Raw genomic sequence first — 14,612 nt, forward strand, 5'->3', positions numbered from 1 at the left:
GGGGCGCAAATTACTTGCCTTGCCCCGGGTGCTGACAACCCACGCTACGCCACTGCCCCCAACATATACCTGTATACCTGGTTATTCCTGCCTAAGTGCAGAATCTGACATTTGTTCTCACTGAAATTCATTCTATCTTCTGTGGTACAGTGGAACCTCAGGTTACATACTGTCCTCCTTAATGAATGCTTTGGATAACGAGCTCCGCTAACCTGGAAGTAGATGCCCCTAGTTGCGAACTTTGCCCCGGGATGCGAGCGGAAGTCATGTGCCAGTGGCGGGAGTAGTGGGAGGCCCCATTAGCGCAAGCGCGCCTCATGTTATGAACAGTTTTGGCTTAAGAACGGACCTCTGGAACGAATTAAGTTCGTAACCCGAGGTACCACTGTATTAGCTGCCCCTCCCAGTTTAGCAACATCTGCAAATAGAGCGTGCATCCCTCTCAATTCCTACATCTAAGTTATTTATAAAGATTTTTTAAAAAATTGCTTACAGTATAACTGAGTACATTAAAAAGCAGAACCCTGGGGAGACCCTGGGTTACACTAGATGACCCTTATAGAGTCCCTCCCAACCCTATGAATTCAGGATTCATTGGAGGTTTTTAAGCGGAGGTTGGAAGGGCACCTATCAGGGATTATTTAGTTGTGATTCTTGCATTGCAGGGGGCTGGGCTGGATGACTGCTGGCAGTCTCTTCCCACTCTATAATTCTGTGATGATGATGATGATAATGATAATAATAATAGTAGTAGTACTAGTAGTAGTAGTAGCAAAGTGTAGTGCAGTGATTAGAAATTCTTCCAGGTTGCTTGCTCCGAAGTAATCGAGGATTTTATCAGCAAAGAACTTGTGGAACACACTGCTCAGAATGAGTCCCAGCAACAACCCTTGCTCAGCAGCTTGCAACACACATAGTTACTCTGCAGAACTCCTGGCATAAGATGTGCCCACTAGCTTAGATAGATGTGTGAACAGTCAGTTGGGTGGGGTGGGGTGGATGGTGGTCACTGGATTAAGTACTTTTTTCTGGGGGACAGGAGGCGGGCAGGTGGGAGGATTCCTTACTTCTGAATGGGGTAACTGTGCCTCTGAAGGACCAGGTGTGATGCCTGGAGGCCATTTTGGTCTCACAGCTGTCTCCAGTGCTTCTCACAGAAGCACTGGTTAATTCTGTGCCTAGGGTGGCTGTTTACCAGCTCCATCTGGTACGCAGGCTCAGACCCTACTTGCCTGTGTACTGTCTTCCAGAGTGGTAAATGCCCTGGTTACCTCCCCCCCCACACACTTTGGACTACTGCAATGCCCTCTATGTAGGGCTACCTTTGAAGGTGACTTGGAAAGTACAACTAAACCAGAATGCGGCTGCCAGACTGGTAACTCAGAGCAGCTCCTGGGACCATTTAACAATGGTTCCAAAATATCTACATTGGCTCCCAGTACATTTCTGAGCACAATTAGAAGTGTAAATGGCCTCAGCCCTGTATACCTGAAGGAGCATCTCTACCTCTATTGTCCAGCCCGGACACTGAGGTCCTCCTCTGAGGACCTTCTCTGGTGGTTCCCTTATTGTGAGAGGTGAAGTTACAGGGAACCAATCAGAGGGCCTTCTCAGTAGTCGCGCTCCCCCTGTGGAATGCCCCCCCCTTCAGATGTCAAGGTTGGCTACTGTGAGAAGAGGATGCTCGACTAGATGGGTCCCTCAGTGCTTTTGTATGTGTCCAAATACTTTGAAGCAAGCAGGAGGAGGTGTGGGCCCTGTGGAGGAAAGCAAGAGCCCCCAGGGGCGCTCCCGCATCAGCAGGGACGACAAGAAGCTCTCCTTCTATTTTTAGGAGCGAGAGAGCCTTGCTCAACCCCGCTCCTTGTCATAACACAGCCTGACCTTTTCAACACTGCCTCCTGCCTGCCTCGCAGCTTTGGCGCTCTGCCTGCATCTCCTGTGCCTGGTTTTTTCCGGAGCTTCCTCTCTTGATCCATGCACACAAACCCCTGCTTAATATTTTGATGCAAGGAAGTGTCGACTTTGAACTTGCAGGCATCCAACGAAGGTGAATGTTGAGAGGTTTCATTTTGCAGCACAGAATTAATCTGTGGAACTGCCTCCTACTTGGACTGCTTTAGGAGGAGGAGGAGGCTATTGATGGCTACTAGCCAAGATGGCTATGCTCTGCCTCCACAGATGGGGGCAGTAAACGCTTCTTGATTATACTGGTTGCTAGAAACCCCAGGAGGGGAGAGTGCTCTTGCATGTGGGTTTCCCTTTAGGGTATCTGGCTGGCCATTGTGAGAACAGGATATTTGGCCTGATCCAGCTGCAGGACTTATCTTATGGGCAGATAAAAGGATAGACGTAATAATGTAGCACAGAGTTCAGAATGTGTTCATCCAAGTTGCTGGTCATCATGGCCTCTTGTGGGAGGGAGTTCCACAAATTAACACTGTGCTGCATGAATTTCTTCTCTCTGCCATGAACCCTCCAACACTGATAGCCTCATTGATAGCCCTCTCCTCCATGAATGTGTCTAATACTTTTTAAAAGCCCTTCAAGTTGGTGACCCTCAATGGTACCCGCAGGAAGAATATCCGCAGATTAACAGTGCTGCATGAAGATATCCTTCCTTTTATCTGCCCTTATTTAAGACAGAAGGGGACACATAGCTATCCCAGCACAGCAAGGGCCCTGGGAGCAGCTCAACAAAAGCTTACAGCTCCTCTCCTCCAGGGCAGGCACCAGGGTGGCCACTGTAGCTTCTTCGGCCTCCTTCTGGCCTTCCTCCAAGGGACAGCGTTGGTCATCCATCCGGTTGCTCTGGAATTTGCTCAGCAGCTCAAAGAAGCACTCCTCGTCTGAAGGCGCCCGCTTGATTTTCTGCAAAGAAGAAATAATAATAGTTTTTTCCAGTCTCGATTTCCCACCATATTTAAAGTGGATCATCAAAACCAGAACTCAGCTGTCTAAATGCATCCCAGTTCCTACATGCTCTTCAAAATCAGATGGCAAGATTGCATATATATATATATATATTCAAAAATAGTATTAATATCATTAAAACACTGGATTATTATAATGCACTCTATGTGGAGCTTCCCTTGTCACTTGGAACCTGGCGCGGTGGGACAACAGGAAATGAGACAAAGATTTGACAATGCTCCTGCAAAAATCTGATATTATCTGCTTACAAGAAACTTGGCTATAGCATATCAGCCCCTTGCATTTACAGGGATGCTCCCAGGAAAGTCTTCCACCAGTTAAGAAGCAATTAAAGGGATGAGGAAGTGAGGGTTGGACCACTCCCCCCCCCACTGAATTAAGCTGGGGAAATCAGCGCTGTGGAGTCCGGTCTCTTTTGTGATCAGCGCTGTGGAGTCCGGTCTCTCGGATTTTCTGTATGTTAATACAGTCATCAGATGCTATCTGATCAATCCCAGCGCTACAAGTGGTATATAGGAATACCAAAGAAGGTGAGTTGGTGGGCAATACAAAGAGACAAAACAAGATCTTATATGAGCTATCATGTTGTTGTTTTTTGGGGGGAGAACATTCTGAAATTAATAAGGGAAATATGAGTTAGATAAGAGTGGCATATAAGAAAATCCTAAAGAATAAAAAAGTGAATTTTGTGACATGACAGTGGCAAGAATTAGGGCTGGCAGTGTCTGAGCAAAGGGAGCATAAATTCTGGGACCTGGTGGCTCAGTGTATGAACCAGACAAGATCAACCTTAGTTGCCACTATATCAGCATGGCACTGATGGTTTTCAGTACGTATTATAAGCGGGGAGACACTTAATTTGCAAGATGTTGAGGTGAGAAGCAGGCAGGAAAATTTGGGATAAATTCAAAAGCACAATAAAACTAGCTGCTCATCTCAATGTACCCCTCCCCAATGGCATACATTGACCAAGAAAGTGCTGATGTTATGCACCCACACCATGGGGCATTCTCACACCATGTGCACACGCTGCAGGGTGTGCTGACATGTTGTGTGCATGCCATGCGACTTGTGTGAGTGACATCAGCACACCCTGAAGCATGTGCGAGTGAGGTGAGCATGTCGTGCGGAGTCGCGCAATTTTGAGGGGGCCCTTCCCTCAAAAATTTGAGGTAGCCCTCAGCCCCCCCCCCGATGGTGTTCCTGCTGTGTGCATTTGAGTTATTCCCTCTAGCTGCTTCCTTCTTGTAGTTCCTTGCCCTTTAGCAGGTTTCTGGAGGACCACCTCAGTTTCCTGTGCATCAGTGAAGCTATTATTCCCAGTACCAGGTATTCCCCTGTGGTTTGTAATATTGTTTCCCCAACCCCACCCTCAGGATTTGGTTTAAAGCAATCCTGATCAGGTTTGTGAAACGATTAGCAAACACATCCTTGCCAACCAATGTCAGGTGCGATCCATCTCTGGCAAGAAGTTCTTCCTCAAGGAAGCAGAGACCATGGACCAGGAAGCCAAACCTAACCTGGCGACAGCACCTGCGCAGCCAGTGGTTTACTTCCAGTATTTTCCTCTTTCTTCCTGAGCCATGACCTTCAACAGGAAGGAGTGATGGAAAAACCACCTGTGCTCAAAAGTCCTTCAGCTTCCTGCTCAGACTCTCATAGTCCCTTTGCTGTATGTTGAAGTCTGTGTCTGGTAGTGTCATTTGTACCCCCTATGAATCAAAAGGAAGGTGAGTGGTGGTCAGCTTGGCAACTTCTCTGCCCTGTTGTTAACCTTTGTACCTGGAAGACAACACAACTCCCAGGACATCCTGTTGCTTCTGTACATTGCTGTCTCTGTCCTCCTCATTAGGGAGTCACTTACCACTACCCTAAATCTGCCTCTGCTATCACCCTCTTCCCACTGGCTGTGGGAACCATCTTTCAATAGCAGAACCTCCCCCCCCCCCCGTGGCAAGGAGGAGATTCTTTTTTATTTTCTCTCTTAATTCTTGATCAGCCTTCAGGCAGCTCAAAAGGCCAGATTCCTCCACTGGGTGGCTAATTTCGATGCTGCCCTAAATAGAAGGCAAGTGAGTGTGTGTGTGTTTTATTTTCTCCCTTCAGCATTGCTAGAAGACGAATTATTTCCCTGTGTTTAGCAAGCTGTGCTGTTAACCCAGTCCCTGCTGGTTTGGGGAATCTCTGGCTTCTGGGGTAGAGTAAGGTTACCAGACGTCCCTGTTTCCTGGGGACAGTCCCCAGATTTACAAATCAATCCCCTGACAAAAGCCATTGAAGTTGAAAAGTGTCCCTGGATTCATTGGGGGGAAAAATCTGGTAACCTTAGGGTAGAGTCTATGATCCCAGTTAAGATCTACAGAATTCCCACAGGAGGCCGTGATGGCCACTAACTTGGATGGCTTTAAAACAACATTAGACAAATCCATGGAGAAGAGAGCTATTAAGTTGTTAAAAACTATGGGTGTGTGTGAGGGCTGTTGTGCTTGGGTTCTGCTTGAGGGATTCCTACAGGCATCAGGTTGGCCGCTGTGAGAAGAGGATGCTAAGCTGGATGGGCCACCGGCTGGATGCAGTAAGCTTTTCTTATGCTTTTTATGCAATAACTCCCCCCTCTTTTTTGTGTTCTGATGGTTCCTGGAGAGGGAACCAGGTTTAAAGACCACTTGTGGATATCTTGAGGAACCCCCACCCCAAAAAGACCCTCTGCAGAAGGATATTGACAAGCTGGAAAGGTGTGGAGAGGAAGGTGACAGAGATGATGGAGGGTCTTGGAAACCAAGCTTGATGAGGAATGGTTGAGGGAGGTGGGGGTGTTTAGCCTGGATATGAGGGCACTGAGAGGAGACGCTGAGAGCCACCTTCAAATATCTGAAGGGTTGCCACCTGGAAGATGGAGGCAGCTTGTTCACGACCTGAATCCGTAGCTTCAAATGACAATAAAGGAACATTAGGAAGAACTTCCTAAGGCAGGAGCTGTTCTGATAGTGGTACAGAGGGAGTCCCTTGGGACAGACTGCCTTGGGAGGTGGTAGACTTTCCTTCCTTGGAAGCTTTTAAGCAGAGGTTGGGTGGCTGTCTGCCAGGGATGCTTTAGTTGTGATTTCTGCACTGCAGGGAGTTGGACTAGATGACCCTTGGGAGTCCTTCCCAACTCTACGATTCTATTGTTCCTGTGGGGCAGAGTGTGTATGCATACAATAACAGATCCAAGCAGCTGCTTGCATTTTTGGCCATTTCTTTGGGCGTTAAGCTGTCAGGAAAAGCTCTGGGGCTTCCCTGCGTACAGGGAGGCTGGGATAAAAATAACCCGGCTGTCTGGCAAAAGGTGCTCATTTGGGTCAACCACCAATCGCTTTGCTCTGAAGAGCTGTAATTTGGGGGCATTTGCACAGCTGTGTTGGTGTTTGCTGTTGTCCCCATTGTCACAGAGTCCTAGAATTGTAGAGTTGGGAAGGACCCCAAGGGTCATCCAGCCGATGCCGAAGCAATGCAGGAATCACAGCAGGTCTGTGCCCATGGTGGGTTGGGGGTAGAAGGATGAGAAATGAAAAGCCCCAAACGCCCAGAAGAGAATCTATGCTCCTCTTTTCTCTCTGTGGCGAAGTCTGGGAGAGCAGGAATCGGGCAGAATTCATGCAGCATGGCAGGGGGAGGATGAGAAATGGAAATTGTGAGCTTCGCAACTGAAGTATTGTTGTATTATTGTTATTTATCATATCCTTTCCTGGATGTTTTGAAATGGAGGGCCCTTTGTCAGGGATCCTTCAGCTGGGATTCCTACATTGCAGGGGTGCAGAGTAGATATTTGTCCAGGACAAGCCCAAAGAAGCCTCCTGTGTGACCTGGGTGGGGACTGACTATCATGGTTGGCCTGGGCAGGTGACTGTCCACACACTGCCCTGGGGCAACAACCCCTGCTCCCACCACCTGCTGAGCAGGAACACCCAACTTCTTTCTCTTTTCTTCTCTTTTTGCTTTTTCTTGAGCCTGGCGGAAAACTATGTCAAAAAGAATCCCACAGTCCTAGAGTATGCCTGGGTCTAAAGCAGCTTCTGCCAGGCTGGTTCTCTGTAAACAACACTTTCCCCTACAAATTGCACCAGCCCCAGGGTCATCTGATAGCTGTGCTGCCTGGCAGCTGGTGGGCATTGTAGTCCAACGCATCTGGAGAGCACCAGGAGATCTTGCAAGTTTGCAAAACATCCTTCCTCTGAGACCAGTTAAGCCTCATGCCCCACTATGAGTTAAGTTGTTGTGCTGCCTATTCCAATTCCATCCTCCTCCAATGGCATCACCTGCTGATTATAAATACGCTTCCTAGGAGTGAGTTTCCCCCACACTTCGCCTCCTGCAGCCCCCACAAGTATTTAAAGTTAGCTGCCGGCCTTATGGCACTTAAAACAGAAAGCCGACTCAAGAAAAAGGGTGAGAATGAGATTAAATTGCCTTGGTTCTTTGAGGAAGGGAAGGAATCTAGAAGGAAAGGAAGGCCAGCTCTCCTTCTTTGGTGGTTTTTAAGCAGAGGATGGATCAACAGGTGTCAGGAATGGTTTAGTTGAGATTCCTGCATCACAGTGGGTAGGCCTACGTGACCCCTGGGGTCCTTTCTAATTCTGTGATTCTGGTGAATCAACCCTTCTTCTCCATGTTAGAATCTGAAAGTCTAGAATTATTCAGTTCTGAATAGCAGAACTGTAACAATTTGCGGGAACCCCAGAAGAGCCCCTGATGGATCATCTAGTCCCATCATCTGGGCCCATATAGTCGAGCAGCCTGTCCTCACAGTGGCCAACCAGATGCCCCAATGGGAGACCCATAGACAGGACGAGAGAACAAGAGCCATCTCACTTCCTAAGCTCACAGGGTCATCTTGACTAGTAGCCATCTCCTCCCTGAATTAGCCCAGTCTTTTTTTTTTTTAAAGCCATCCCTCTTGTGGAACACTGTTGCAGAGACACTGGGTCACAGAAGTTCCAGTGTTCAGTATAGCATCTTCTGACATAAGAGCATAAGAAGATCAGCCCAGTGCCCCACGTACTCCAACATCTGGTCCTCACAGTGGCCAACCAGATGCCCTCAAAGTAAACCCCAAAGCACCTGAGCACTCTCCTCTCCCTTTCAGAAACTGGTATTTATAAAAGCATTGCTGCCTCCATGGAGGGAGAAAGAATTTAACCATCCTGGCTAGTAGCCATCAATAGCCTTCCCCTCCATGAATTTGTCCAATCCTTTTTTTAAAAAGCCATCCAAGTTGGTGCCACCACTGCCTCCTGCTGAAGGGAGTTCGGCATTTTAACTATGCGCTGAGTGAAGAAACACTTCCTTTTATCCTGAATCTTCCCATGTTTAGCTTCATGCCATCCTGACTCAACAGGGCTCTGGGGAGAAAGAATTCTGTGCCCACCCAAACTGAAGTGAAACCAGATTCAGAATTCAACTACTTCATCCTCAAACTCACCATTGGTTCCCCCAAATCCGCGACTAGCTTGAAGGTTAACCTCACCTTTGCAATTCAAGGCCCTTTGAGGGGTCGAGGTGGTTACAGCCACTAACAACCTTGTCTTAAACAGAAAGGCCACTGATTCCTAAATTGCAAGGGGTTGGACTAGATGACTCTCGAAGTCACTTCCAGATACAATTTAGGATTCTACATTTGGTCCAATAGCCGTTGCTACCTCCAAGTCCAGCCCTGGCTACTTGAGTGCTGTTTATAACCCAACCACCTGGTTATTCATGCCTAGATGTAGAACCTTACATTTGTCCCTATTGAACAAACCAAATGGATTTCAAGGGGGACAAATATCAGGTTCCACACTTAGGCAGGAATAAGCAAACGCACTAATATAACATGAGGGACACCTGGGTTGACAGCAGTGGATTGAAAAGGATACAGGGGTTTTAGTATGAGGCACAAACTTATACTAAGCCAACAGTGTGATGCAGCAGCAAAAGAGGCTAATGTTACTCTAGGTTGCATCAGCAGACGCTGAGTGCCCAGATCAAGGGAAGTCATAGTAACACTATATTCTGCCTGTGTCCAGTTCTGGGCAGCACCATTTAAGAGGGATAAGGACAAGCTAGAAGGTGGGCAGAGGAAGATGAGCAATGTGATCAAAGGTCTGGAAACTATGCCTTAGGAGGAACGGCTGAAAGAGCTGGGCATGCTTAGCCTGGAGAAGAGAAGATGGAGAGGAGATGTGATAGCTATTTTCAAGGGCTGTCACATGGAAGCTTGTTTTCTCCTGTTCCTCAGGGTAGGACCCGAACCAATATCTTCCAGTTACAAGAAAGGAGATTCTGATGAAACATCAGGAAGAACTTTCTGATGGTAAGAGCTGTTTGACAGTGGAACGGACCTCCTTTCTTGGAGGTTTTTAAACTGAGTTTGGATGGCCACCTGCAATGGATGATCTAGTTGAGATTCCTGCATTGCAGGGAGTTGGATTAAATGACCCTTGGGTTCCCTTCTATGATTCTATGATTTCCCAGCAAACCTGGATGGGCTTGTTGGAAGACGTGTGAGCTGGAGAGTCAAGCTCAGGTGACTACCCTGACCTTCACTCCGTGGGCCAAATTAGATGTGTGTGTATGTGTGTGTGTGACTCTAGAGAGAGATTTCAAGGGGCTGTAGCTCAGGGGTAGAGAATCTGCTTTGCATGCAGGAGGCGCCAGGTTCAATCTCAGCATCTCCAGGTAGAGCTAGGAGAAAGTCCCCTGACTGGAACCCTGGACAGCCACTGCTGGCAGTCAGTGTTTATAGTACTGGTAAAGGGTAAAAAGGTAAAGGACGCCTGGACGGTTAAGTCCAGTCAAAGGTGACCATGGGGTTGTGGCACTCATCTTGCTTTCAGGCCAAGGGAGCCAGTGTTTGTCCTCAGACAGCTTTCCGGCTCATGCAACCAGCATGACTAAACCGCTTCTTGCACAACGGAGCACCGTGCCTGAAGCCAGAGCGCACAAAAACATAATTTACAGTACAAACCAATGTGAAACAATGGTCTAGTGAAGTGGTATAAAGCAGCTTCCTACAGTTCTGTTTAATTCAGCCCTTTATTCAGACCCATAAGGACTAGAATCTTGCGTTTATTTTTAGCTGCAGCAGAGGGACAAAGCACCTGCCTTGCATGCAGAAGGTTGCAGGTTCAATCCACAATGGTGTCTCCAGGTAGGCCGGCAAAGCCCCCTACCTGAAGCCCCAAACAGCTGCTGCCAGACAGTGTAGAAAGTCGTGATCGAGATGGAACAATTGCCTGACCAGTTGCTCTGAGGCAGCTTCCTACTTCCTATTTAATTCAGAACCATAAACTTTTTTTTAGAGGAAGGAATTTAGCTGAATGGGGACAGCACCTGCTCTGCATACAGGTTCAATCCCCAGCAGCATCTCCAGATAGGCCTGGGAATGTTTCCTGCCCAAAATCCTGAACAGCCACAGCTGCCAGCCAGTGTAGATAACATGATCTAGATGCACTAATTGACCTGACTCTGTGTAGGGACTGAGGCTGTGGCACGGGCATTAAAAACACATCCCAGAGCCATTAACCTTAGTGGGAGGATGTACAGTCCGCAAAGCTGCCTGGTGTGGCTATGGGTCAGCTGCCGCTCCTCTGCCTGACTTTCTTTGCGGGGTTGTTGAAAAACAGGGGGGATGGCAAACGGAGCCTAATGCCCTGCTTTGAGCATTTTCCAGAAGAGGCTGGCCGTGTGATGCAAAGAACGAACAAAACTCTCCCTCCGCTTGGCCACCCACTCTCAGGAGCACCCCATGGATCATTGCCACCCACAAGAGTCCAGAGAATGAGGGCTCCAGTCTTCACCCACTTGGCTGGCTTTCAGCTGACCAAACTCACTTCCAAACAGCTGTGCTGGCAGGAGCAGATGGATGTCACAGTCCAAAACTTATGGAGGGCACCAGGATGGCAAAGGGCCGCTCTAGACTCTGGATCATAGCATCCTACAATTGTAGAGTTGGAAGGGACCCCATGGGCCATCTAGTCCAACCAGGATCTTGGTCACCCTTGTGGGTGAGAGAACTTCTGAGAACTTGCTTCTGGCGAAAAAGCAGAGGCAGCTACATTTTGCAGGGTTGTGTGTGACAGGGTTGGACCAAAGCGAGCACAACTTTGCCCATCCTTCATCCATTGCTCTAAACGACTGTCACCAGTGGGGGAAGGGTGGGGGCAAAGGAAGAATCCTCAGATGGAGACCAAAAGCAATGCTTAAAAACATACCCCAAAGAACCTAAGAATTGAGATAGACTACCTCCGGAGCTGGAGGTTCCATGAGAACACCAGAAGAGCCCTGCTAGGTCAGGCCAGTGGCCCATCCAGCCCAGCATCCTGTTTTCACAGTGGCCAACCAGATGCCTGCATGGAAAGCGAGACCCCTCTCCCCTCCTGAGGTATCCAGGTATTCAGAAACATTGCTGCCTCCGACTAAGGAGGCAAAACATAGCGACTGTGGCTACTAGTAATCACTAATGCTCTCTTCCCTGAATTTGCCCATCTCTTTTTAAAGCCATCTAAATAGGTGGCCATACCTGCCTCTCACAGGAGGGAGTTTTGCAGTTTAAATGCATTACTTTTATCCACTCTGAGTCCAACTTTCAGCTTCACTGGTCCACGACTTCGACTGTGTTAAGGGATTGTGAGATCGCCTGGGGAAGCCCCACTCCCCATCTTTGGGGCACCCAGCCAACTTGCTATCAGGGGGGTGGGGCGGGAAAGCAGTCGCCCGGCGAAGGGGGCTACCAGCCGAGGAATGCGCTGTAGCAAGGTGCCGTTGGGGAGACATCTTCCCTTCCTGGGGATCCGACTGAGCACACCTGCCCGGGCTATTGCTAGCATCTTCCCGGGGCGGGCACTGATGCTCCTCTTCTCCTGGCCCCTTTGGAGAAAGGGGAAGATCCAGGAGGGGGGGAGGGGAGGAGTCTTACAAACTTCATACGGGAGGGAAGCCCCCCTCCCCTCCAAGCCCCCCTCCCCCCAGCCCGGGACGCACCTGCCTTCTCCTCAGCAAAGGGCTCCGGGCATCCCGGCTCCGAAGTGCCGCCGCCGCTGCAGCGAGCTAGAAGCTCCGCTCTCCTCTCGCAGCTGAGGCGCGTGAGTGGTGCGCCTGGGCGGGGGCAGAGGCAAAACCTCGCCAGGCGGCCAGTCGCCTGCCAGGCCCAGCGCAGTCGGGGAGGAGCCCAGACACCGCCCCCAGTAGCCTCAGAGTAGGGATGGGAGCAAGAATTGCACTGGGGGAAAGGTGATATTTTGATTTTCTTTCTTCCCTCTTTTCTACCCCCAATCTCTCTCTCTCTCTCTCTCTCTCTCTCTCTCTCTCACACACACACACACACACAGCCTGATCATAACTCCAGAACTCGTGGGGATCCAGTGAAGCTGAATTTTGGGAGGTAATTATTTATTCCATTTCTATCCCACCTGCTTCTCTAAGGAACTCAAAGTGACAGGCTCGGTGGTTCTCCTCGTCTTACTTGACTTGCCACAACAGCAACCCTGGGAGGCAGCGACTGTTTCCCAGGGAGCTTCAGGACAGGTAAAAGAAAGTTCTTCTTTAGGTAGTGCCTAGTTAAACTGTGAAACTCCTTCCCGCAGGAGTCAGGGACCCACCAGTTGAGAGTGGCTTTAAAAGAGGATTTGACGGATTCATGGAGGAGGAGAGGGCTGTCAATGGCTATGCTCTGCCTTAACAGGGGCAGCAATGCTTCTGAATACCAGTTGCTGGAAACCACAAGAGGGGCTAACAGCCATCAATAGCCCTCCATGAATTTGTCTAATCTTTTCTTGCAGCCATCCAGGTTGGCCATCCCTGCTTCCTGGGGACTGAGTTCCATTGTTTAACTATGCGCTGTGTATCATAGAGTAGTAGAGTTGGAAGGGACCCCAAGGTTCATCTGGTCCAGTCCCCTGCAATGCTAAATCTGTGGGCTTTTAACAAAGTATACAGGCTTTTTACAATGGGCTGAGTCAGGCAGCCGGAGCAGCAAAGAGAGAAGAATAGAACAACAAGAACAAAACACTCTCAAATCAGAAACAAACTCCAAAATCTGCACATTCTTCGCATTTTGCACCAGCCCCACGCAAAACACCCCCAGGCTATGCTCTCTTTATAGAGACAAGGGAGCCTTCCAGAGAGCTGGCTGACTACCATTCTCCAGCTATGGGGAGAGGTGGACTCCAGCCCCAAATCCTCCTCTTTTTCCTTCTGGTTTTGATGGAGCAGATCAAGACCTTTGCCTCCTGGGAATATATGGCTCGCAGCTGAGTAGCCACAAAAGGTACTGTTGGCCAGAGCACCTTTGGACCCCTATGGGATCAGGGATGGGGTGGGGGGAAGGAATCTCTCTTCCAAGTACCAAAGATCCCACAAGCCGCACACTCCATTGTTACTCAGAGCAGCACCTTACTATAGCTGCCCTTGTTCTCAGGAATGGTGCCTCTCTCAAGATGCGGCAGGCATCCCCAAGCTGCACCCCAAGCAGTGTTCTGGAAACACTGGGAGCAGTGGCGTAGCGTGGGTTGTCAGCACCCGGGGCAAGACAAGTAATTTGCAGCTCCCCCCACCAGATGAGAGAGAGTGTAGGTAGGGGGAGAGAGCTGCGAGTGCGAGCACGCCCCCCCCCCCGATGTTGCGCCTGGTGCGGCCGGGCACCCCCCACGCTACGCCACTGACTGGGAGACATTTGTGTTCTAACAGGCTTTCCCAGCTGGGTGGGCAGCTCTCTGCTATGGATGCCCACTTTGCATTCATGGAATCACACTGTAGTTTTGGAAGGGACCCATCCAATCTCCTGCAATTCAAGAACTACAGCTAATCAGCCCCCCCAGGCAAGGGTGCTTTTTGCTCCTTACTGACATCCCAGCTCAGTGGCAGTTTCTTTATATGAACTCATTACGAACCTGCCTTAGTTCAGTTTAACCAACAGGTGCAAAACCAGGCATCCCTTGCCGGCATTTAACACCTGTGCTCAAAGATCTGCACTTGTTGCCAATGTACTACTGGGTCAAGTTCATGGGGTTACTATCAGGATATAAAGTCCTTCACAACTTGGGACCAGTTTGCCTGCAAAAGCATATATATGCCCATATATAGGTCCACTGGCGCTGTGGACCTGGCGCAGGCGGCGCTGTGGGTTAAACCACAGAGCCTAGGACTTGCCGATCAGAAGGTCAGTGGTTTGAACCCCCACAACGGGGTGAGCTCCCGTTGCTCGGTCCCTGCTCCTGCCAACCTAGCAGTTCGAAAGCACATCAAATTGCAAGTAGATAAATAGGTACCACTCCGGTGGGAAGGTAAACAGTGTTTCCGTGCGCTGCTCTGGTTCGCCAGAAGCGGCTTAGTCATGCTGGCCACACGACCTGGAAGCTGTACGCCGGCTCCCTCGGCCAATAAAGCGAGATGAGCGCCGCAACCCCAGAGTCGGCCACGACTGGACCTAATGGTCAGTGGTCCCTTACCTTTACTTTAACTCCATATATTGTCTACTTCAGTCCATGGAACTGGCTACAGGTAATCCCTGATCCTCTTTTGTAAGAACTTGATTGTTTAGGGTGGCAGCACTTGCACTTGGGAACTCCCCCCTATTGATATCAAGCAGGTGCCTTCACTGTATACTTCTCAATCTAGAACACTCTTTGTGTGTTCCTATGGATCCTACCAGTTCAGAGGTT

The 14,612-nt window shown here is 49.3% G+C and overlaps 1 protein-coding gene across 4 annotated transcripts in view; it reads right to left on the minus strand.

The window, feature by feature from the left end:
* The window catches only part of GPSM1 (G protein signaling modulator 1), a 54,740-nt gene that overhangs the window by 4,038 nt on the left and 36,090 nt on the right, over positions 1–14,612 (minus strand). For 2 of the 4 annotated variants that reach the window (XM_083423679.1, XM_083423680.1), the window contains one exon: positions 2,709–2,871. In XM_083423679.1, the coding sequence (XP_083279805.1) occupies positions 2,709–2,871 (163 nt within the window). Of the gene's footprint in view, positions 1–39; positions 2,872–11,934; positions 12,065–14,612 lie in introns of those variants that run through there. The other 2 variants (XM_083423681.1, XR_014507208.1) reach the window with 2 other exon arrangements.

The sequence above is a fragment of the Podarcis tiliguerta genome (genome assembly GCF_965153285.1).
Source record: "Podarcis tiliguerta genome assembly, chromosome: Z".
NCBI classification, from domain to species: domain Eukaryota; kingdom Metazoa; phylum Chordata; class Lepidosauria; order Squamata; family Lacertidae; genus Podarcis; species Podarcis tiliguerta.